Raw genomic sequence first — 23057 nt, forward strand, 5'->3', positions numbered from 1 at the left:
TCTCAGAATGAGAAGGGTTAAGGCCATAGTCCATCACTATGGATAAGTGTGGATTGGTAGGTAGACTTCACACGCCTTTTGAAAACATTATGGATAACTCTCAGGCAAGCAGGTTTCCTAACAATGTTTTCCTTCACCGTTAAACAAGTGATTAATTAACTGTTAGAATTTACAAATGTAGTACTTATAAGTATTTCGTTTAATTTTAAGCTGTTCTTGCAACCGAAATTATAATATTTTAGGTAAGTACTTGGTAGAGCTTAAATGCGATCCAACTCCCGGCGGGCGCAATTTCATCCAACCAGTGTGGTTCTGTCGGTGACAGATAATATAATAAGTTCTTAATCCTACAGACTGGCAATGTATGCTTGATAGAATCTTTATTTATTTTTCATTGTCTGCAAGAAAAATCCGAAGCATAAACAATATTATTACATTGATAGACTGTCGTAGTGTGTAGATGTGACCGGCCAAGCGCGAGTCAGACTCACATTAAGGGGTCCGTACCATCGTACAAGAAATGACACTTTTCATTTATGTTTAATTTTCATGGCGGCAATTTTGAAATACACATTCTGTGAAAATTTCAGGTCTCTATCTATTACGGTTCACGAGATACAGGCAACTGAAAGACGGACGGACGGACAGCGGATAAGGCACCCTTTGGGTACAGATCCCTAAAAATAGTGCAGCTGACTAAGCCGTGATAGTTAAACAGTTCTTTGTTCAGACTCCAGAGTTCATAATATCGCTCTGAATAAAAAATGCGGTTCGAACTTCGATTAGGGCAATGCTCAGACAAGTCGTCAAACAACCGAGCAAGGCGTTAGGCACAGAAGATATAATAGTACTAACGTTAGGTATAATCTATCTTATCTATTCATGCTAATATTATAAAGAGGTAAAGTTTATAAGTTTGTTTGTAGGAAGTAACATCTTGAACTACTAAACCGATTTTTAAAATTCTTTCACAGTAGTAAGCTACATAATTCCTGAGTGACATAGGCTATATTTTATTTTGAAAAAAATAAGATATCCCCACGAAAATTGTAATAATATGAACTAAGTCGGAAAAAATCGTCCCGTAGCGTGTGCTACGTAAATAGTTAGATACATAGTTACACGAAAACTATGTATAGTGGAATAGTTCCTTCTGCGCTAAGCTAACCGTTAAGCTACCCGTGCTAAGCCGGGGCGGGTCGCTATATTTTGCTTTGAGTTGGCTAAGCTGTGATAGCCTAGTGATTAGAACATCCGCCTCCTAATCGGAGGTCGAGGGTTCAGTCCCGGGTACGCACCTCTAACTTTTCAGAATTATGTGTGTTTTAAGTCATTAAATGTCACTTGCTTTGACGGTGAAGGAAAACATCGTGAGGAAACCTGCATGCCTGTATGTTTTTCTCTCATAATGTTCTCGAAGATGTGTAAACTCTGCCAGTCCGCACTTGGCCAGCGTGGTAGACAATGGCCAAACCCCTTCTAACCCTGAGAGGAGACCCCTTTAGTGAGCCGTTGCTGGGTTGCTGATGATGATGATGATGATGATATTTTGCTCTTAGTCGAGCAGAAAACTATGTGCTATATTTTATTTTTAAGAAAGTGTTATAATTAAAACATTTCACAGTGCACTATAAAAAACCTTAAATAAGGTAAATGCCAAAGTTATAACATGTTACAAGTAATATTTACGTTTATTTTATCTAACTTTCACAATTTCTCGTTATCAAAAACATGAATCATAGAACTCGGAAAGATGGTTGCAAAGCTATGAAATATTTGTTAAAGCAAGTACTATTTATTTTATCTTATTTTGTGTTTGTATAGAAATGGGTTTTAAGTTGTCTCGGAATTGCTACAACGCGCTACGAGGTAAATATTTGCTACGAAATTCTACGAAGACACTACGACTGTGTTCATACTATGAAAAAATATATTTTATTTTGAAGTTTTTTTGTGGTATGAATATATTTATAGACTAGATGATGCCCACGACTTTGAACACGTGGATTTAAGTTTTGAAGAATTCCGTGAGAACTAGTGACATAGTCTACTTTTGATCCCGAATAATCCTTTGATTATTCGGGATCAAAAGTAGACTATGTCATTCCCAGGGATGCAAGCTATATTATATGTACCAAATTTCGCCATGTACCCGATGGATCGTCAAAAGCTAGCAGACAGACGGACAGACTGGCACACTTTCGCATCAGTACCCGTCACTACCCATATTATAAATGCGAAAGTGGGTTTGTTTGTTGGTTTGTCCTTCAATCACGTCGCTACGGAGCAACGGATCAACGTGATTGTTTTGCATGGGTATAGTCAAAGATCTGGAGAGTGACTTACTTACTTAGGCGACTTTTACCCGGGAAATCAAAACGAGTAGGTACCCATGGGATTTATAAAAATATAAATCCACGCGTAAGAAGTCGCCAGCATCACTAGTTTATAATATTTCGTGTGAAATCGACATTTAATGCCTTATGTCTGGAAAAGAATAGGTAAAACAACTGTAGGTAATGTTAAGCTATTCTATTTCTCGACCTCTAAGGTACAAAACAGTGATTTTAACAAAAAGAAAAGAAAATGTCTGAACGTAAGTGGATTGAGTCGAGGAGTTAGAGACCAATTTTACTAACACTTCACATTTAGACTACAATTTACATTAGGTATGAGGAGAAAAGGGGGAGGCCTTTGCCCGCGTTTGGGATGACCTCTGAATTATTAGAGCTAGATATACCTAATAAGCAATAATATAACAAACAAAAATATTAAAAGAAAATAAAAAATATTAAAAAAATTAAAAAAGATATTAATAATGGTAAAAAGTAAAAAGAAAGAAAAGAAAAAAAAAAGAAAAAGTAACAATAATGGAAAAAAGTAAAAAGGTATGAGGAGATTTTATACACGGTTTCATTTATATGCTTACTAAGCATTCCTAATACAAGTCATTTGCATTTTCAGTACTGAAAAATACGCCTCTGAGGGCCAATGTACACAGACACAGTAGAGTGGAGTCCTTTTTACCCGACTACGGCGAAGCCAAAAGGAAGGGTTATGATTTTGGCAATCTATGTATGTATGTTTGTATCTATCTGTGTTCCATTGTAGCGGCTAAACTGCCGGGCTGATTTTGATGAATGAGGTGTCAATTGATTTGTTGTTATGGTCCGGGTGACATAGGCTTTATTTTATACGAACAACATGGATGTGACGGATCAACAAAAAACATTAAACAACATTTGTTACATCCAAAAAAGTGGGGATCTTTAAGTTATTTTTTTATGGATATACATTATACAACTTACATCGATTTATCTAAACAATAACAACTAACATCGATACAATAATCAGAAAGAGTTATTTTTAACAAAGTTACAAATTCTATCAAATCATGAAATTTGATAAACTACGAATGTATCAAGTTCCTCATTTAGATTTGATTGGGCGTCTAGAAATAGATTGTCAATTTATTGCGCGATATCGTACGAGCCCCATATCCTCAAAGGTTCAATAATAATCCGCAAATAATTTTTTCTAGCGTATTTTCGATGGGGACGTATTTAAACTGTAAAGAAATAAGTCCTACTATCGTATAGTAACTTATACCTGCGAGTTCGTCCGCGTGGACTACACAAATTTCAAACTCCTGTTTTACCACTTTAGGGATTACATTTTCAAAAATCCTTTCTTAGCGGATGTCTACTTCATAATATAACTATAAGCCTAACCAGTCCAGTGGTTTGAGGTGCGTTGATAGATCAGTTAGTCAGTCGGTCAGTCAGTCAGCTTTTCCTTTTATATATACAGATAAATTCGATTTACAGAGAGGAATAATTACTGGAATTTTTGTATTAAAATACCAAGTCGTGGGGTGTCAGTAACAAAAAGCAACTAATATAAAGGGGTAATAAAATAACAATAACAACGTCCAGACAACTCAATTAATCCGAAGTAATGGGGACAGTTAATTGACCGACATTCTTCTATGAGGTTATGATGAAGAATAAAGTTATCAATACAAAGTAGGCAGTGTAGCTATTAACCGAGACTTCGTAGATCGTTTTATTAACAAGGTGATGTTGGGTAGGTTAAACCACCATATCAATACCCATATCTTCTGTTCTCTTCTCTACATAGTATAGAATAAAGTCGCTTCCCGCGTCTCTATGTATGTATGTATGAACGCGTAGATCTTTTAAACTACGCAACGGATTTTAATGCGGTTTTCACCAATAGATAGAGCGATTCAAGAGGAAGGTTTGTAGCTATAGTTTAATTCTCAAAAAATTAGAGATCCCTAGAGAAATTGAAATAATGTGAATTAGGTCGGAAAAAAATCCTCTCATTTAAGAGTTTCCGAGGCAATGCCACCTCAATGACACCACATTAGTATCTACATTGCACCCATGCGAAGCCGGGGCGGGTCGCTAGTCTATAATATAAAAATGAATCACTAAATGTGTAGCTCATCGCAAATCTCGGGAACAGCTGAACCGATTTCGCTAATTCTATTTTTATAATATTCCTTGAAGTACGAGGATGGTTCTTACGGAGAGAAAATTTTTAAAAATTGGAATCTACTGTTAGGCGGAACAAAGTTCGCAAGGGCAGCTATACTGTTAAGTAGGTATCTACTTATAAATGCGAATGGGTGTTTGTTTGTTGGTTCGACGTTTTTCTCGGTAGGAAAGGCATTCCGAACCAGTGGTAGATGTATTTGACGATTCAAAAGTAGATAGCTGCTCAGTACTTGTAAAAGTTTAATCGAATAAAAAATATTTTGAATTGATTTGATTCGATTTGATTTTCCTGCTGCTTTAATAGCGGGAGAGCGGGCGGGTGGTGCATATCGAACGCTGCACGTTGTACCACACCTAAGAATAACAATTATTTGTATTACCATACCTACAGTTTTGTCTGTTTTGGCGGATTATAGCGAATTTTTTTAAAGAATATTAGCCATGCTAATTGAGTAATATTCCCCTTTCCCCTCCAACTAAGCAAAAAGCTTTTTCTAGGAGTGGGAACGACAATAGTGGAACAGGTGGATTTTGAACCGTCGACCTTTCAAATTTTAGTCCGCTCCTTAACCGTTGAGCTATTGAGGCTCTTAATTAAGCTTGTGGTTCCTTGAATATTTAAGTCCTTGCACATTACTGAGTAATAAGTAGGTATGAATAATATGGCACGTATTTATAAGCATGTGTAAACCTTTCATTTGATATTCCACGGTATATTAATTATTACGAGCGAGAGCTGCGGCTTTCATGCCATAATAACCGGGTATAAGTTTTCCGGATTCGGATGACCGCTTTTCTATTAAAACAGAATATAAATATTTTGTTAATAAGGGTGCCTGTCCACGATGCGAAGCGGAGACCTACTGAACATGAGTCCCTATCTCCTGGTCGATACCAGAAAAGTTGCGTCAATCATATTACACTCGCAATTGTTGTGATTGGCTGAATTTATATGGTACTAGCTTATGCCCGCGACTTCGTCCGCGTGGGCTACACAAATTTCGAACCCCTATTTTACTTGAATTTTCAAAAATCGTTTTTTAGCGCATGTCTACGTCATAAGAGCTATCTGCATGCTAAACAGCCCGATCCGTCCAGTAGTTTGAGCTGTGCGTTGATAGATCCGTCAGTCAATCATGCAGCTTTTTGTTTTATACATATATTTAGACTACTTATGTGATGCCCGCGACTTCGTGGAGTTTCGTTTTTTAAATCCCGTGAGAACTCTGATTTTCCGGAATTAAAAGCAGCTTATGTCCTTCCCCGGGATGCAAGCTATCTCTGTAAAAAATTTCATCGAAATCGGTTAAACGGATGGGCCGTGAAAAGCTAGCAGACAGACACACTTTTGCATTCATAATATTAGTATGGATTATCAAATTATTACTAGTATTGTCTGTCTGCTTTCGTCATCAACAACATACGTGGAAAATAAAAAATATAAAGCTTTTAGCTTTTAATTGAATAATTAATAATTGTTTCAAGTTCGACGTGGCATTTCGCAGTGGTGTTGCCCAATTTCATGCTTAACTGCGGTAGGAATTTATCTGTTATGTAATAGGAATAAAAAATCTGCCAAATGCGTGTCGGAGATAAATATTACGACGTTTTCTGGGGGAAACCCCCTACGTTTAATTCTACGTCTAACTCTACGTCAAGGCGTAGGCTCTCTCTGGCGTAGACTCGTAGAATATAATGGTGCGCTTACATGGGCAATTTTTTAAGCAATTGTTGCCCGGCGATACGTATGGATTTGTCTGGAGCAGTAAGTGTAGCAATCTGAGAGCAATTATTTTGCATAGCATTGCTGAAATTTTTAGGTATTACTGGGTATTGCAGTAAATTACTTCATTTAGTCGTGACGTCATAATTGAAGGGTACCTTCTTTTTAACGATGGGAAATGCGTTTACGCATCCCCCCTCTGGAAGCCAGCCAGCCACCCAACCAGCCAGCCAACTGGAGGAAGGTATGTGGGACTCGCCGGCCGTATCAGTACCCTTATTATAAATGCGAAAGTGTGTTTGTTTGTTGGTTTATCCTTCAATCACGTTGCAACGGAGCTACGGATTGACGTGATTTTTTGCATGGGTATAGTTAAAGACCTGGAGAGTGTCATAGGCTACTTTTTATCCTCACTACTACATTACTGGCTCACCAGTTTGGCGAGATAGAAATGTAAGAAACCTGTACAATTAATAAGAATAAATAAATTTAAAAAAAAACCTAGAAAATTAAAGAGTTCCCACGGGATTTTTAAAAAAACTTAATTCGACGCGTACGAAGTCGCAGGCATCAGCTAGTAATGTATAAATCCGTGTTCGACTGAGTTCCAGTACTTTCAAATTCATACTTCCACCAACCCAACCCGTCCCGTTTAGCAAAATTGTGACTAATGATTGTTATAATGTCGTCACCGTCGGCGATGGGTCAATATTTACTGTGGCAGCGGATTTGAAGCCGCGACCAACATAAACAAATGAGACGGATGTTGGGAAATTATTTCCATCTCGCTTCTACGTTTATTACTGTTTACCCGTGCTGTTTACTATAATCGTGACTATAATAGAGTCAACGAGAGATTGCGATTTTGACATCTGTCATTTACATACAAAATAATATTGTGTGCCCTCTCACACACATTACTTTGATATCTAACAACGAAACGTCAAAATCGCAACCTCTCGTTGGCTCTACATTATAACAGAGCCAACGAGAGATTGCGCGTTTGACATAATTTATTTACATACAAAATAATATTGTGTGCCCTTTCACACACATTACTTTGATATCTAACAACGAAACGACAAAAACGCAACCTCTCGTTGGCTATACATTATAACAGAGCCAACGAGAGATTGCGTGTTTGACACTGTTAGTTTTTAGGGTTCCGTAGTAAACAAGGAACCCTTATAGTTTCGCCATGTCCGTCCGTCTGTCTGTCCGTCCGTCCGTCCGTCCTCGGTTAATCTCAGAGACTATTAGTGCTAGAAATATGTAATTTTGGCATGAGTATAGGTACATATTAATCACGCCGACAAAGTGGTGAAATAAAATATTGATAAATAATTTTTTTTTGGGTAGCTCCCCTACATGTAAAGTGGGGATGAACTTTTTTTTCTCGTCTAGCCCATAGTGTGGGGTATCGTTGAATAGGTCTTTTAAAAATACTGTGGGTCTGGGAACATCATTTTTTATTACTAGATCCGTTTGTAAATTGTAAAATATAATGTTTTAAAGTGTTAATTTTTATTAGAGTCAAGTGGGGTGGAACCCCCCTCTATCAGTGAAATGGTAGTATATAGGAACGTGAAAAAATTCACAGCAGTAGTATATATAATCAATTTTAAAGGAAAACTATCATGGCTAAGTAGGTTAAGGAGTTACATCTGTTTTTCAAGGATTGTGACTACGGAACCCTCCACTGCGCGTGGCCCGCCACGCACTTTGCCGGTTTTTTTAAATAAAAATAGCGAGCAAACGAGCGGGTGGGTCGGGTCACATGTTGGTTAAGTGGTTACCTCCGCCCATGAACATTTGCAGCACCAGAGCAACCGCCAGTGCGTTGCCTAGACTTGTAGAACTCTAGGTACCTACTGGGAATCGGGATACCTATTCCTATTACCTTAGCCTCGTTAACTCCGCACACCTTGTTAGTGTCACATAACTTGAGAGTAATGCGCTCTCTAAATTCTAGAGGACAATAAACGAGTCAATAAAATTGCGATTTCACGTAAAAGCAGCAATAAATGTTAGAGTTTATTTATGAGTGTACACGTGCTTCTTAGCACCAATGCTAGGACCACTATAGATTCTATAATTGGTGATCGATAGGTGACCAGAACATTAGGACATTTTATAGTAACCAGAACGCTAGCAAAAACTTAGCGTTATTGTTACACTAGGTACCTAAACACGATCCAATACCAATAACCATTTGCCTCATTTAGTAGTTTATGTAATTTAGTATTTTTCAAACCCGCAATGTTTAGCGTGTGAAACTCGGGTCAATGCCCCGTCTACGACGCAGCATTCAGTCCGAGTGGCCTACTTACGCAATGTTCGTTGACCTCTAGCATCAGTCAGATGTTTTATTTGCAATATATTGTTTATTTTGCGTTTTTTGTGGTATCATATCAGTAATCATCAGTACTACCTATCACCTGTCTGCGTTTTTGCCATCGTTCTGACTCTGAAGAAATTGAAAACTTCTGAAAAGAGTCTATAATATCAAATAATTAGGTATGTAATGTAATAAATAATTATGTAGAATGAAATTAGTTATAGTGGTAACAAAAGGTATTTCGATACGAAAAGCACCTATAATTACGAAATTAACCCCCTTGAAAATATCTATCAAAATATATCATAATAAAATTCATACAAAACAGGTCATCAAATTCACATTAGTGATCCGATTGCTTTGTTTACTGTTTCGGCCGTTTATTTACTCAAGGTTGTGCATATTTAAGTGCTAATAAAATGTATATCGAAATTATTTGGCTTTGTCAAACGATTACGATTACATTTTATCCGTTGAACCGGATTTGTTGTCTATAAAGGGCTTGAAGGCGGTCAAGCGGGTTGACGTCTTGACGGCTTGAAGTCATGCAGATTAGATAGTAGATTTGTTTTGCTTGATCAAGCTGCTTGATGCGCCCGTCAAACGATAGCCACGGCCGAAGCTTTCCACCAGACCAGACCAGAGATTTAGAAATTATAAAATTCAAAACCCCTGCCAGGAATCGAACCTGGGACCTCCCACTAATAAAACCACAGTGCTTACCTACCAGTGCGCCAGGGAGGTCGTCAGTCTCTGATTTAATTTGCTTGAATTTAAATTCCTCATACTTAGTGCCTCCAATCGTTAGCATTATATCGTTAATCGATAATTCGATGAAAACACCTCATTTATATCCTTAATCTGCGATACAAGTGCTCGGATTAATGAGAGCTGAATAAAAACAAAGCTTAAAGCGCTAATGCGAAATTAACGACCCCTTTTTGTCGATTTTTTAATAAGCGCTTAAGATACGAGGCTAAACCTAAACTTTGCTAGGCACCTATTAACGACCTCTTTTGTGTGGATTTTTTAATATAAGCGCTTAAGAGGGCGCAGTTCGGTGCTTTCTTTGTACAAACGTAGGAGGGTAATTACGATTAATGATATTGTACGCTCAAAACTAAGTATGATACCTATCGGTTTGTCTGGCCAGTAGCAAGACCAATAATTAATCAATGATCTAGGGAAATTGATATATGAAACATTAAAAAAAAATGTTTTTTTTTTTAAAGTTACGTGCCTCGAAATATTCCTATTTTAACACTAATATGACAACTTTTGGCGTAAATAAATAAGTATTAAGTAGTATTACCTGCTTGGTATGGATTACTTAGCTACAATCGCAGTTGATCACATTTATCTACTTACTTAGTTAATTAAATATTCTTTATTTAGGATCATACCTTTCGTACACAGTACAAAACACAAAAAAACCGGCCAAGTGCGAGTCAGGCTCGCGTAATGAGGGTTCCGTACTACAGTCGTATTTTTTTGACATTTTGCACGATAATTCAAAAACTATGACACACATAAATACATAAAAACAGGTGAAGCCCTTTCATATGTTACCCCACTTGATATAGTTATCTTACTTTCATAATGGAAAATACTAATTATTAGTTTATGACCAAAATTTAATTTTTTTTGTGTGATGTAACCAAAAATTCACGATTTTCAGATTTTTCTCCTAATGTCAGCTATAAGACCTACCTTCCTGCCAAATTTCATGATTCTAGGTCAACGGGAAGTAAGTTTCTAGACAGACCGACAGACAGACAGACAGACAACAAAGTGATCCTATAAGGGTTCCATTTTTCCTTTTGAGGTACGGAACAATAATTAAACGGTTCTATTCTGGGAAATACCAAATTTGTGAAACAAAATGCAACCACAACGCTGTTATTTTCCCAAAAGAGAAGTCCTGAATTTGTTTTTCTTTGTTGGTACTACCAATCCGCAATCTCTGAGAGGAGACCCGTGCTCTGTAGTGAGCCGGCGATGGGTTGATCATGATGATGATGATTCAAATTAATAGGAATCTTACAGCCGACTCTTACACTATTATGTTTAGAAATGCTAAGAGCGTACGTCATCTCAAATCAAAATGTCGTCATTTCAGACTGTATTAGTTAGTAATTATTTCACTTCAGCCCCATTGATTTGCATAATACGAATAATGAATCCAAATTCAGCACGTGAGTAAATATATTTGTTTTACTTAAAGTAATCCATACTAATATTATAAATGCGAAAGTCTGTCTGTTTGCTAGCCTTTCACGGGCCATTCGTTCAACCTATTTTGACAAAATTTGGTATAGCGATAGCTTGCATCCCGGGGAAGGACATCTTTTAATAAGAGCGAGACAAAAATAGACTTTCGCACAGGGTCGGCTTAAACATATTCGGCGCCGGGGTGCGAAAGTCAGCCATTCACCTATTGCAAATCAAATCTAGGTAGATATTTGATAACACGAGCACGAATTTTTCCGTCAGCCGTCGAGAACTGTGGCTAAATAGATTTTTAATCTGTATTTGCAATTACCCGTGCTGTAGGCTGTAGGTACAGTGCGACAAGGCTATCTTGGCGCGTGGTGAAAATCGGAACTAACGTTACCGTCAATTGTCCCCTTTGATCTTGTTTGAATATTCTAAGCATTCATCCAAGATTCTAAGCCTTTGTTCTCCAACAGCGCCCCCTGTCAATGTCATTCAAGTGCCAAGAGAGCCTTGTCGCTTAGGTGGTATAGAAAATGTTATATGTGTATTAGACAATGATTAGACACCTTGGGTTAGACACGTGTTAGATAATGGAAATAGGACGTATTTTCTTTATAGCATACACAAGACAATACATTTTTTTTAGATAATGGGAATAGAACCTCTTTTCGAAACACATCATTAGGATCAATTTACCTGTCCCACTGACCTCTACTACTACAAGTACGCTGGACTTGCTATTGCCGACCTGTTTTTGAAGCAACTAGATTATCGCCATTTTGGTACTTACTGATAGCACGCAGCAGTGGGCGTCATGTGAATGTACTGAAACTAAATGTAAAGTGATGAGACAAATGTCTACACCTTGCCAGAGTGAACTAGAGTAAGGGAACTTTCGCTTTGACCATGAATGCGACGATATGACAATAGTTAGGCTATTTTGACGTAAAATCATAGAAAAAATTGACTTCATTAGGGCTACCTGCGTCAAATGTACTAACATGTGACACTTGCCAGTGACGTCAAAGCCTCGACGTTTTGTTAGAAGTTCCCTAACTGTCGTGAACTGTGACCTTGTCAACGCGAGGACCTATTGAAACAAAGTATCAATTTTAATTCCCGAAACGCCCGAGCGTTTCTCGAGCGCGTGTGGAGCGCTTCGAATCGGCACAAAAAATACCAGTTATTTTGCATGGCACACCTTTTCCAGCGCACTTGTTAAGTCCATATCTGTAACCTATCCACTTAGGACCTTTCGTGGGTAGGTACCCTTCATAGGATATTCAGAATTCAGATACGTAAACAAAAGGGCTCCTTTGCATTTTTTTCTAATCACGGATATCCGTATCTTTTCGACTAAGTATTTGTTTTTCTTACACGGCCAACGTATCGAAGTATCTTTTTCGTAGGTAGTACGTACTACGTACCTACCCAAGTTAAAACGGGGAAACGGGAAATGGGGCTGCCTATATCCATAAACAATATATTCCGGTTTCCGGTTTATATGAACTGTAGATATTATGTCGAGCGAAAAAAACAAGACTCCCGCCTAAATGAACTGCGTAGCCAGTATGCCATTACAAAAAAATTGCATTTTATGTGTGACTTTTTTAGAGGACTAGCTTGTAAGGTGCCCACGAAGGAAAATAACTCGAAGACGATTTCACAAGTTTATTTCTCGATTTTCATTACAGAACTACTCGCCTATTAGGCCACACGGCTTTTTATATCGTTTACCATGAATGAACTCAGACATTAATCCAAATGACGTCAAGTTACCTTCGTGATTCGTTTTCAACGCATCTTAATTAAAGTCATTATTATGTTAACAAACAAATATATGTAATACTACTTTGATAAATAATTTTAGTAATTTTAACGATTAGCAAGCTTAGTAAGTAAGTTACTTTAAATAGATATGCAATTTAGGGATGTGTATTGTCAACAACATTTGATTGAATGAATCACATAAGGTTTAGGTTGCAATATTTTGCATTCAATCAAATGTTTCCTTCATATTATATTTAATGCGCTCTATTAATTATGGCCATAGTATTTAACTCTTTACAAATTTTAATATTTATAACATGATTTCTAACAAGCTGCCCCGGCGAACTTCGTACCGCCTTACAGTCGATTCTTTTTCAACCAATTTTTTAAATTTTTCTCTCCGTAAGAACCATCCTCGTACTTCAAGGAATATTATAAAAAAGAATTAGCAAAATCGGTTCAGCTGTTCTCGAGATTTGCGATCAGCAACACATTCAGCGATTCATTTTTATATATAGAGACTAGGTGATACCCGCTGATAAAAAGTAGCATATGTCCTGCCCCGGGATGCAGGCTATCTCTGTACCAAATTTCGTCAAAATTGGTTGAATTAATGGACCATGAAAGGCTAGCAGACAGACAGACACACTTTTGCATTTTTTTTTTAAATTTATTTATTCATATTAATTTTACAGAGTTTCCTACATATCTGTCTCGCCAAACTGGTGGGCCAGTTTGTTGGCGAGGTGGCGCTCTTAATACTATGTAATATATTATTAGTATGAATGTATTCGGACCACCATCCATCGCTAGGTTTTACCAGAGTGAACAGAGTGAATTTTTACTGAAATCTGGCAAATAAACCCACAAAACAAAACCACAGATATAGCATAATAAGAATTATTATATCCTTACTACAGCCATGCATATTAGGTTATGTAGGTATTACATTAATTTGGTTAAATGAATGCTACGTAGAACAATATTAAACTTGGTAGGTTAGGTTATAAGCTAAGCTTGGTATAACTTATTGCATTTTTAGGCAAAAACTGAAAAACTACTTTTTGGAAATAACTGCTCTTTAGAAATAACTTTTCTTTAAACCCCCAATTATTATCCACAAAAACCTGAACTCAGTGGCGGATTTGCACTCTTGACCGCCGTAGGCCCCAGGTCATGTAGTAAGTACCAGCCGCCCCTTTATCAGCACCCATGCCGTAGCCAGGAATTTTTGTTTAAAGGAAAATTATTGTTATTTATACGATGTGTTGCAGTGCAGCCCGCCATAATGTGTGCGAACCTTTAGAATATTAAAATACTTTGAGTTTTTTCATGTCATCATTAGTGATTTTTTGCCACGATTGGCCGCCCTAGGCCCGGGCCTTATATATTATATATTATGCCTTAGGGCAAATCCACCACTGCCTGAACTCAAGTCACGATTACTTGCCTTTTAAATAAGTAAAAAAGTAGGTAGGTACCTATATAAAGAATACCTGTTTAAAATGATAACGGCATTTGGCTGTCATACATTTTTTAACAGTATTACCAAATTCACAGTTCTGTTGCGCATAACAATAGAGGGGGTTCCAGAAATTTGTATGGTTTTTTCTATCAAACAATGCATCACGTTGTGTTCCTTTTGGAGACAATAGCGAAAGTGTTGCGGAATAATAAGCAGGGTTTGGAGGTTGAATCTAAAAATAATTCGGGGACACCGGATAAGTTATTCTCTAATGCGATGTAATTGATGTTTGTCTTCGATTGTTATGTAATCGGAATGAATCTTAATGGCTTATTGAACGAATGAGTTGGGGAGTCACATTTTGTCATATTTACCAGTAGGTATCTACTACTAAACCAAACTCGAAGATGTAGTCAAAGAAGTGGACCAAAGCTATGACGGAATGGGAAGTTAGGTATGGCTCAAAGCGGGAAAGAGGTAGACAAAGGAAGTAGAGCCTCGATAACTCAACGGTTAAAGGAGAAGACTGAAAACAGAAAGGTCGCCGTATTTAAACCCCACCCGTTGCATTATTGTCGTACCTACTCCTAACACAAGCTTTACGCTTAATTGGAGGGGGAAGGGGAATATTATCGGGTTGACGACATAAAGCCGACGGCTGGGTCACTATATGGACAAGAGAACTAGAAAAACAGAAACATGGAAAAACTTGGAGGAAGCCTATGCGACAGAAGTTTCTTTGCGATCAGCGCAAAGAAACTGAAGTACGAGATTTGAATTAATTATTGTTATGTTAATTCAGCAATAAAGGCTTTATTTATTTACCAGCGGTTTAGGCTGTGCGTTGATATCTATGTCAGTCAGTCAGTCAGGACTTTGAATTTTATATAATATATAGATTTATCTACCACTAAAAGATATCGCAGTCAAGGTTAGGTCGTCTTCATCGTATCAACCGATAAATGTCTACTGCTAGACATTCATTAGGCACTCGTAGGTCTCTTGTAGGGATTTCCAAAAACCACGGTATTGCACCGCCTGAACCCAGCGCCTTCTTTTTTGACCTACTGAATACAGATCTGAACTTATTTCCAAGCAAAACAGCCTAAAACTCAACTAAATTTTTTTTTAATGTTGAGAAATGACTAATATTTCCCCTTTCCTTACCAACTAAGCGTCAGGCTTGTGCTAGGAGTAGGTACGACAATAGTGCAACGGGCGCGGTTTGAACCGTCGACCTTTCGGTTTTCAGTCCACTCCTTTACCGGTTGAGCTATTGAGGCTCTGAACATGAAACATTTGTTGTTGGTGCCGGCGTCAAACGTGTAATTTGACATTTGCAAAACATTTGCAAAACTGTGCAAAACAATCGTCTTGAGGTGGCAATTTGGCCCACATCAGGAAATTAGTCTAAGATCCGGGGGCTTGAATGTGCAGGTATCTGTTTTTTTTTAATAAAACTTTTTTTTAATGATACATGATAGAAGAATAGGTTACAGCAGGGTTGCCTGGCAAATTTTTGCCTCAATCGCCTTTAAATAAACATATTGTAATTAATACACTTGATTGACGTACCTTTTAATAGAAAATATTAAGTACAATAAATCTATTCTACAATTATGATTATTCATGTAAGAAAAAACAGATTCCTGAAGATTCAAGCGGCCGTATCTTAGAGTCTACAACATTTGCCGAATCCCGAATGTAGTGACTATATTGGCAACTGGCTAGAAGATTTTCCGTTTGGAGAACTTTCGCGGTGGGGCCACTCCATTAGTTACAACGTTTCGTTCGCCAGCTCCTCAATTATTGTCTTAACAATAATAATAGTTATGATCCCATAACATTCTACGACGATTCAAGTGACGCGGAAACGGACAATACTTATTAATTTTTACGATCACCATTCGCGGCACGCTCGTTTTTGGCGTGCCCAGTTTATACACAATGTAGCTATTGTGTGGCTAATTTTAGATCTAGCTAGGGCTGATACTCCATGATGTTCTCAAAGGTGTGTGAAGTCTGCCAATACTTGCCCAGCGTGGTGGACTATGGCCAAGCCCGTCTCATACTGAGAGGAGACCCGTGCTCTACAGTGAACCAGCTATGAGTTGATCATGATGATGATGACTATAAGCCCCCCTCCCCCCTTCCCCCACCCCGACCCTCTAGGTAGACAGACGACATCAAACGAGTCTCAGGGAGCCGCTGAATTCAGGCAAGGCGTGGAGTTCTTACATCGATGTATAGCAGCAAATAGAAATACACATTTTGTTCAAATTTTAACTCTTGAACTCTCTAGTTCTCTACGTATTACGGTTCACATGATGCATCCCACTCACAGGCAGACGGACGGATGGAATGCGGAGGCTCCCGTTGTCACCCCTCTGGTATGATACGGAACCCTAAAAATCTTCAGAGTATCATGTGACTTATCGTATTTTTAGCAGCTCATAAATCTCCCCGCAGGCGCAGGCAGGTCGCGGGAATTATCGAAAAAACGAGAGAAACTCGTTAGGCAGAGGCTGACGCCCGCTTTATATACACTGAGCTTATTATGAGTAGGTAGGTATCTATTGTTCACGACAGGTCGAGATGGCAATCGGGGTATTAGGTGAGCGTGCAGGGGGGGATGCCCCGCACACTACGCTGTCATAGTTTCTTTCGTCACGTCGAGTCTGTATCGACCGCGTTTATCGATTTCGTCTTTGCTTGTAGTTTTGTGTATTGAAAAATATGACTTCAGTTCCCTGTTTGCTACGTGTAAAAATAGAATAACCAATAATCCATTCTCAAACACGTGAATTAGCCTGTGTTAGCAATTTAATAAAATTAGCGTGAGATAATCTTATATCAACGACATCTCTTTTACGGTAGGGAAACTACATTTGCTTTGACATGCAGATTGCAGAACTATTTTAGACAGCCTGAAAAGCTGATTCACGTGAAAACTCGAAAACTGAAAAGTATAAGAATATTGTGATATTGAACGGAAGGTGCTGGAATAGCAACCTCGCACTGGAAGATGCAGCGTTTGTATACTACTTAAGTGTAGAATATGTCATCATCATCATCACCATCATCATCATCATCATCAACCGATAGACGTCCACCGCTGGACATAGGTCTCTTGTAGGGACTTCCACACGCCACGGTCTTGCGCCTGAATCCAGCGGCTCCTTGCGACTCGTCTGATGTCGTCCATCCACCTAGCGGGGGGGTCTTCTAACACTGCGTCTTCCGGTGCGAAGCCGCCATTCCAGCACCTTGGGACCCCAACATCTATCGATTTTATGAACTATGTGGTATGCCCATTGCCACTTCAGCTTCGCATCCCGTTGAGCTATGTCGGTTACTCTAGTTCTCCGACGGATCTCGTCATTTCTGATTTAATCACGTAAAGAAACTCCAAGCATAGCTCTCTCCATCGCCCGCTGAGTGACTCTGAGCTTTCTTATGAGACCCATAGTTAGTTAATCCATAGAATATGTACGGCATATTATTATGTATTCATTTAATCTTAGGAGTAGGTATATAATACATATAATGTAGCTGTCACACGTGATGAGGCCTACAAGATTCTATAATGTGGCAGTAACAACTCTGCCCACGTTACCGCGACCTGTTACGGCACTAGTGACGTAAAACATCATGCGAATAAAGAAGATGTATGCGCGCCAACTCTTAGGTGTCATTCATGAAAAGTCGTAAAATTATTTATTAGGTACCTATGTACGATGCTGTCTAGAAACAGATAAGGGATATGGGTTTAATAAAACTGCTACACGCCTTCCAAGTTATTCCGCTTCTATCTTCGACTGCATCATCACCCGGCTAAGTGCGAGTCACTTTCGTACACCGAAGGTTCCGTACTGCAGTCGTATTATTTCGTCATTTTGCACGATAAATCAAAAATTATAATGCATAAAAATAAATAAACATCTGTTTTAGAATGTACAGGTAAAGTCCTTTCATATGATACAGTAGGTACCACTTGTAGTAAGCTTAAAAAGTTGAAAATATAATGTAATGTATGTATGTTACTTTAATATAATGTAGTTCGAAAAGCCGATAGACGTTGGGGTCCCAAGATGCTGGAATGGCGACCTCGTGCCGGAAGGCGCAGTGTTGCAAGGCCTAGGTGGGCGGATGATATCAGGAGAGTTGCAGAGAGACGCTGGATTCAGGCGGCGCAAAACCGTGGCGTGTGGAAGTCCCTATGTCCACAGTGGACGTCTATCGGTTGTTGTTGTGAATGAATGAATGAATATCAAAAACATCTATCCTAAAATAACAATGTTAGAGAATGAATGAAATATACATTTATCCGTAGTTCAGTACACGAATACTTAGGCCCATTGATGTGCTATTACGTAGATACATCCCCGATCTACGATAGAACAAAGGAAAGCCAATAAAGCTAAGCCAATAAACGAACAAAAGTCTCCTGCTTAGAAATGCCCTATTATGCAACAATCCTGTCGATATTTACTTGTGGTGCGTCATATTTATACTACAGAGAAAGAGCCTGTAAGACCTATCTTCGTAATTTTCAGGGTTCCGTACATCAAAAGGAAAAACGGAACCCTTATAGGATCACTTTGTTGTCTGTCTGTCAAGAAACCTACAGGGTACTTCCCGTTGACCTAGAATCATGAAATTTGGCAGGTACTAGGTAGGTCTTATAGTAGACATTAGGGGGAAAATCTGAAAACCGTGAATTTGTGGTGACATCACACAAAAAAAATTGTGGTCATGAACTAAAAATTAGTATTTTCAATTTTCGAAGTAAGATAACTACATATGTATATCAAGATGAAAGGTCTTCACCTGTGCATTCTAAAACAGATTTTTATTTATTTTTGTGCATCATAGTTTTTGAATTATCGTGCAAAATGTCGAAAAAATATGACTGTAGTACGGAACGCTCATTGCGCGAGCCTGACTCGCACTTGGCTGGTTTTTATAAAAAGCTGAAAGTTTCTCTGTCCCTAAGTTTCTCTGTCAGCGACTATGAAGTTTGGATCACGGTGGCTTTGGTAGATAACTGCAGGCCTACTCCAGAACCATAAAAACGTGACACCCGTTACGCAAATCTGCTAAATTATGAGATCACGATTTTTGTCAGTCATCAAAGTCACATTGCTCTTGAAAAGTTATTATATGAGGGCCTCTGCAGACAGCATGGCGCCAAGACTATTCATTATACCTAAGTCATTGCCCAAGACAATAATTTTCCGAGGGACTTCGTAAGTCTTGACTCTTGAACCCACTCGTATGTCATTTATGAATTTTACATACCTACTATTGAAAAATTCTTTAGGTGAATTATTTTTGTATTTTTGGTTTTTCATTTAGTAGAAAAACAATGGGGAAGAAGTTCTTGAGCACACTCTCCAAAATACATATCTTAAATATATAAAAGGAAAAATTGACTGACTGACTGATTAACTGACGCACATCAACTACCGGAGGGATCGGGCTGTTTAGCATGCAGACAGTTATTATGACGTAGACATCCGTTAAGAAAAGACTTTTGAAAATTCAACCCCTGAAGTGGGTAAATAAGGGTTTGAAATTTGTATAGTCCACGCGGATAAAGTCGCAGGCATAAGCTAGTCCCTACTCCATAAAAGACGGATAAGGACCCTTACCACAATATTTTGGCCTATTTTGGTTGTTCCCTGTTCCATTGTCGAGTTAAATTAACGACCGTTCGGGTCACAAAGTAAGTCCATTACATGTAATTGATAGATACTGGGGTCAGATTAAATAATAAATCTTAAGCGCAACCCAACTCGATGGAAATAGGGACGTTCGAGTTTTAAAGGCTTGGTTCCAAACAGCGAGGGTATTTTTTACCTTTTTAAGTAGGTAGGGTAATATGTCCTTCCCCGTGATGCAAACTATCGCTGTGTGTGTAAATTTCGTCAAAATCGGTTGAACGGATGGACCGTGAAAGGCTAGCAGACAAACAGGCAGACAGACAAACAGACAGACGGACAGACACACTGTTGCATTTATAATATTAGTATTAGTATGGATATGCCCGCGACATCGTCCGCGTGGATTTAAGTTTGTAAATCCTGTGGGAACTCTTTGGTTTTCCGGGTGCTCCGTTGTGGTGTGATTGAAGGACAAACCAACAAATCAATAAACAAACACACTTTCGCATTTATAATAGGTATGGGTAGTGATTTTCATAAATGCACTTAGGTACATAATGTTTTACCTCATGATAATATTATCTACTTGGATATGATGCTCGCTACTTTCTGCCCGCGTGGATCCGTTTTGAAAAATCCCTAGGGAACTCTTCAATTTTTCGGCAATAACCGTATACCTACGGGTGCGAGCTATCTCTGTATCAAAATAGATGATGCCTGCAACTTCATTATAGGCGTAAAATTAGATTTTTTTTAAATCACTTGGGGCCTCTTACATTTACTTGAAGGAAAACATCGTGAAGAAACCTGTATGCCTGAGAGTTCTCCGTAATGGTCTCAAAGTTGTGTGAGTCTGCCAGTCTGCACTGGTCAGCGTGGCGGACTATGGCCTAAACCCTGCTCTTTCTGAGAGGAGACCCGTGCTCAGAAGTAGGCCGGCGATGTGTTGATGTAATAAAATAAAAATAAATAAATAAAATGTTTTTATTTCGACCAAAAAAAGGATCATATTGGTGTTAGAAATTACATGAAACTTAAACCTATTTGTTAGTAATATATCTATAACTAATTAAATAAGGACAGGATCGATTTGCCAGCACGTGAATCATACAACAGTGATTCAAATACTGGTTAGTCGATCCTGTCGGAAAATACCTTCAGGAGGCCATTGGAGCTGGACCGGACTTGATGTGCACCGCTTTCGCATAGTAGTAACAGTCTATATGCGTAATGATGATTTATCTTCCAGATACCACAATGTACGGGCTCCTTCTTGAGAACATGGCCGAGTACATCCGACAGACCTACGGAGAAGAAAGATGGGAGGACATAAGAAGGCAGGCGGGCGTCGAACAGCCTTCCTTCTCCGTACACCAAGTATACCCAGAGAATCTCATCACACGGCTGGCGAAGAAGGCACAAGAGGCAAGTAAGAGACTCATAGTAAAGCCTGGAACATACATAATACACGACAATATGCCACTATTGTACGGGATTGTCCGTGTCACGTCATGACAGCTCGTGAACCTAAAAAGATGGCGGGTAGCGTTTTCGCGGCGAAATTTGAAATTGAAATTTGATTTTGAAATGCATTTTTATTATTGCACATAAGTGCAAACGATAATCGATAACGATTGAATATTTTTTTTGTAAATCTTTTGGTAGTTTATTATCACTTTGGGATTAAATTAAGACACTTTCAACTTTCACTTTCAAATACGCTATTGCGTGCAACCATCCACTGTTGGGGTCCCAGCTCCCGAGGTGCTAGAGTGGCGACCTCGCACCGTAAAAGCGCAGCGTTGGAAGACCCTCACTAGGTGGACAGACGACATCAAACGAGTCGCTGGGGGCTTCTGGATTCAGGCGGCGTAAGACATTGGCGTGTGGAAGACCTTACAACAGACCTAGGTCCAGCCGTGGACGTTTATAAGTGGATAATGAAGATGATGATGATCCACTGCTTGACAAATACCTACCGCGATAGTGCACTACAAAACCAAACACGGTAGTCCACGTCCACCTTCCTTATCAAATTGATTCTCAACCTTTCTGAGATTCGGATTTCAGAACCACCCTCCGATTGTGTAAGAATCGTAATCGTCAAAAAAGTCTGCCCTTTAATTGGTTGATTCGCTGTTTACATTTTTTCACAGCCAATCAAAGGGCAGAATTTGTTGACGATTACGATAACGATGAATATCTACGTTTTTCTTACACAATTGGAGGGCTGGGTCTACTTTTTAGGTACAGACACCAATAGATTCATTCGGATCGCCGATCCTTTAGCTTTTAATAAGACCTCACACCCCATACAGTACACGTATTCGACATAGACATAAAAAAATTTAAACCAACGTCGCATCAAAGCATCGTATTTATTTGCGAAACATAAATATTATAAAAACGTCAACACTCCAAAGTTTAACCGCGTCGCTTTATTAATAGCGCACTAATTCCAGCGATTGATCTAATTGGAGTAGGTATATTATAAGTATGTACGCGACAGGTTGAGATGGCAATCGGGGTAGGAGACCGGGGGACGCCCCGCACACCAGCGCTGATGTGCGGGGCGTTCCCTCCCCCGATAGCTATCTCGACTTGTCGGTCGCTGACTATTTGTAGGAGTAGATGAATGCAGATCATGAAATCAACCGCTTCGAATCGGCATAAAAAATTACTGTCATTTTGTATGGCACACCTCTTCCAGCGTACTTATAATAAGTAGTTCCATTATAGTGAACGATAGCAGTGTTATTACTGACAAGATATTATTAATACAGTATTTCAACAACTTGTACATCGGCCCATTAGCTCAGTTGGTTAGAGCGTCGTGCTAATAACGCGAAGGTCGCGGGTTCGATCCCCTCATGGGCCATATTATATTTTTTTGTATTTTAAATATTTAGAATCTTTTATTATTTATTTTAATTTATTATAGCTAAATAACTTACACGAATGTATCGGTATTACAACTCAAGAAAATAAAGTTCCAATTTTAAAAATTAAGGACTAAGTTTCTTTTTTGGATACAATAACTTTCTAGAGTTACATAAGAATTAATAATTTATTTCGTATTTTTTTTAAATAATAAAAAAAACAAAAAGTAAAAATAAGCTTTGGAGATGCTGGGATTTGAACCCAGGACTTTCAGCATGCGAAGCAGACACTCTACCACTGAGTTACATCCCCGGTTACAATAATGACGAAATTATGGATCAGATTGCAAATAGTGTGTAAATATGACGTCATAAAATTTTTATTTACTAAGGGCAAAGTCAAAGATCAAAAATACTCCCGAGTGCGACCATGATGCCCAAAATGGGTGTAAACTTTTTGCTGATATACAGTTCAC

The 23057-nt window shown here is 38.6% G+C and overlaps 1 protein-coding gene and 2 non-coding genes across 5 annotated transcripts in view; 2 read left to right on the plus strand and 1 right to left on the minus strand.

The window, feature by feature from the left end:
- Gyc88E (Guanylyl cyclase at 88E) overlaps positions 1-23057 on the plus strand; it is a 46061-nt gene that overhangs the window by 8245 nt on the left and 14759 nt on the right. For all 3 annotated transcript variants that reach the window (XM_069506842.1, XM_034981482.2, XM_069506843.1), the window contains exon 2: positions 20952-21127. In XM_069506842.1, the coding sequence (XP_069362943.1) occupies positions 20960-21127 (168 nt within the window). In that variant the 5' untranslated portion in view covers positions 20952-20959. The remainder of the gene's footprint in view (positions 1-20951; positions 21128-23057) is intronic.
- TRNAI-AAU (transfer RNA isoleucine (anticodon AAU)) lies at positions 22507-22580 on the plus strand. Its single transcript has one exon. It is a non-coding gene; the product is annotated as a tRNA-Ile (tRNA).
- TRNAA-CGC (transfer RNA alanine (anticodon CGC)) lies at positions 22823-22894 on the minus strand. The gene has a single exon. It is a non-coding gene; the product is annotated as a tRNA-Ala (tRNA).

This window comes from Maniola hyperantus, chromosome 24 (assembly GCF_902806685.2).
Source record: "Maniola hyperantus chromosome 24, iAphHyp1.2, whole genome shotgun sequence".
In the NCBI taxonomy this organism is placed as follows: domain Eukaryota; kingdom Metazoa; phylum Arthropoda; class Insecta; order Lepidoptera; family Nymphalidae; genus Maniola; species Maniola hyperantus.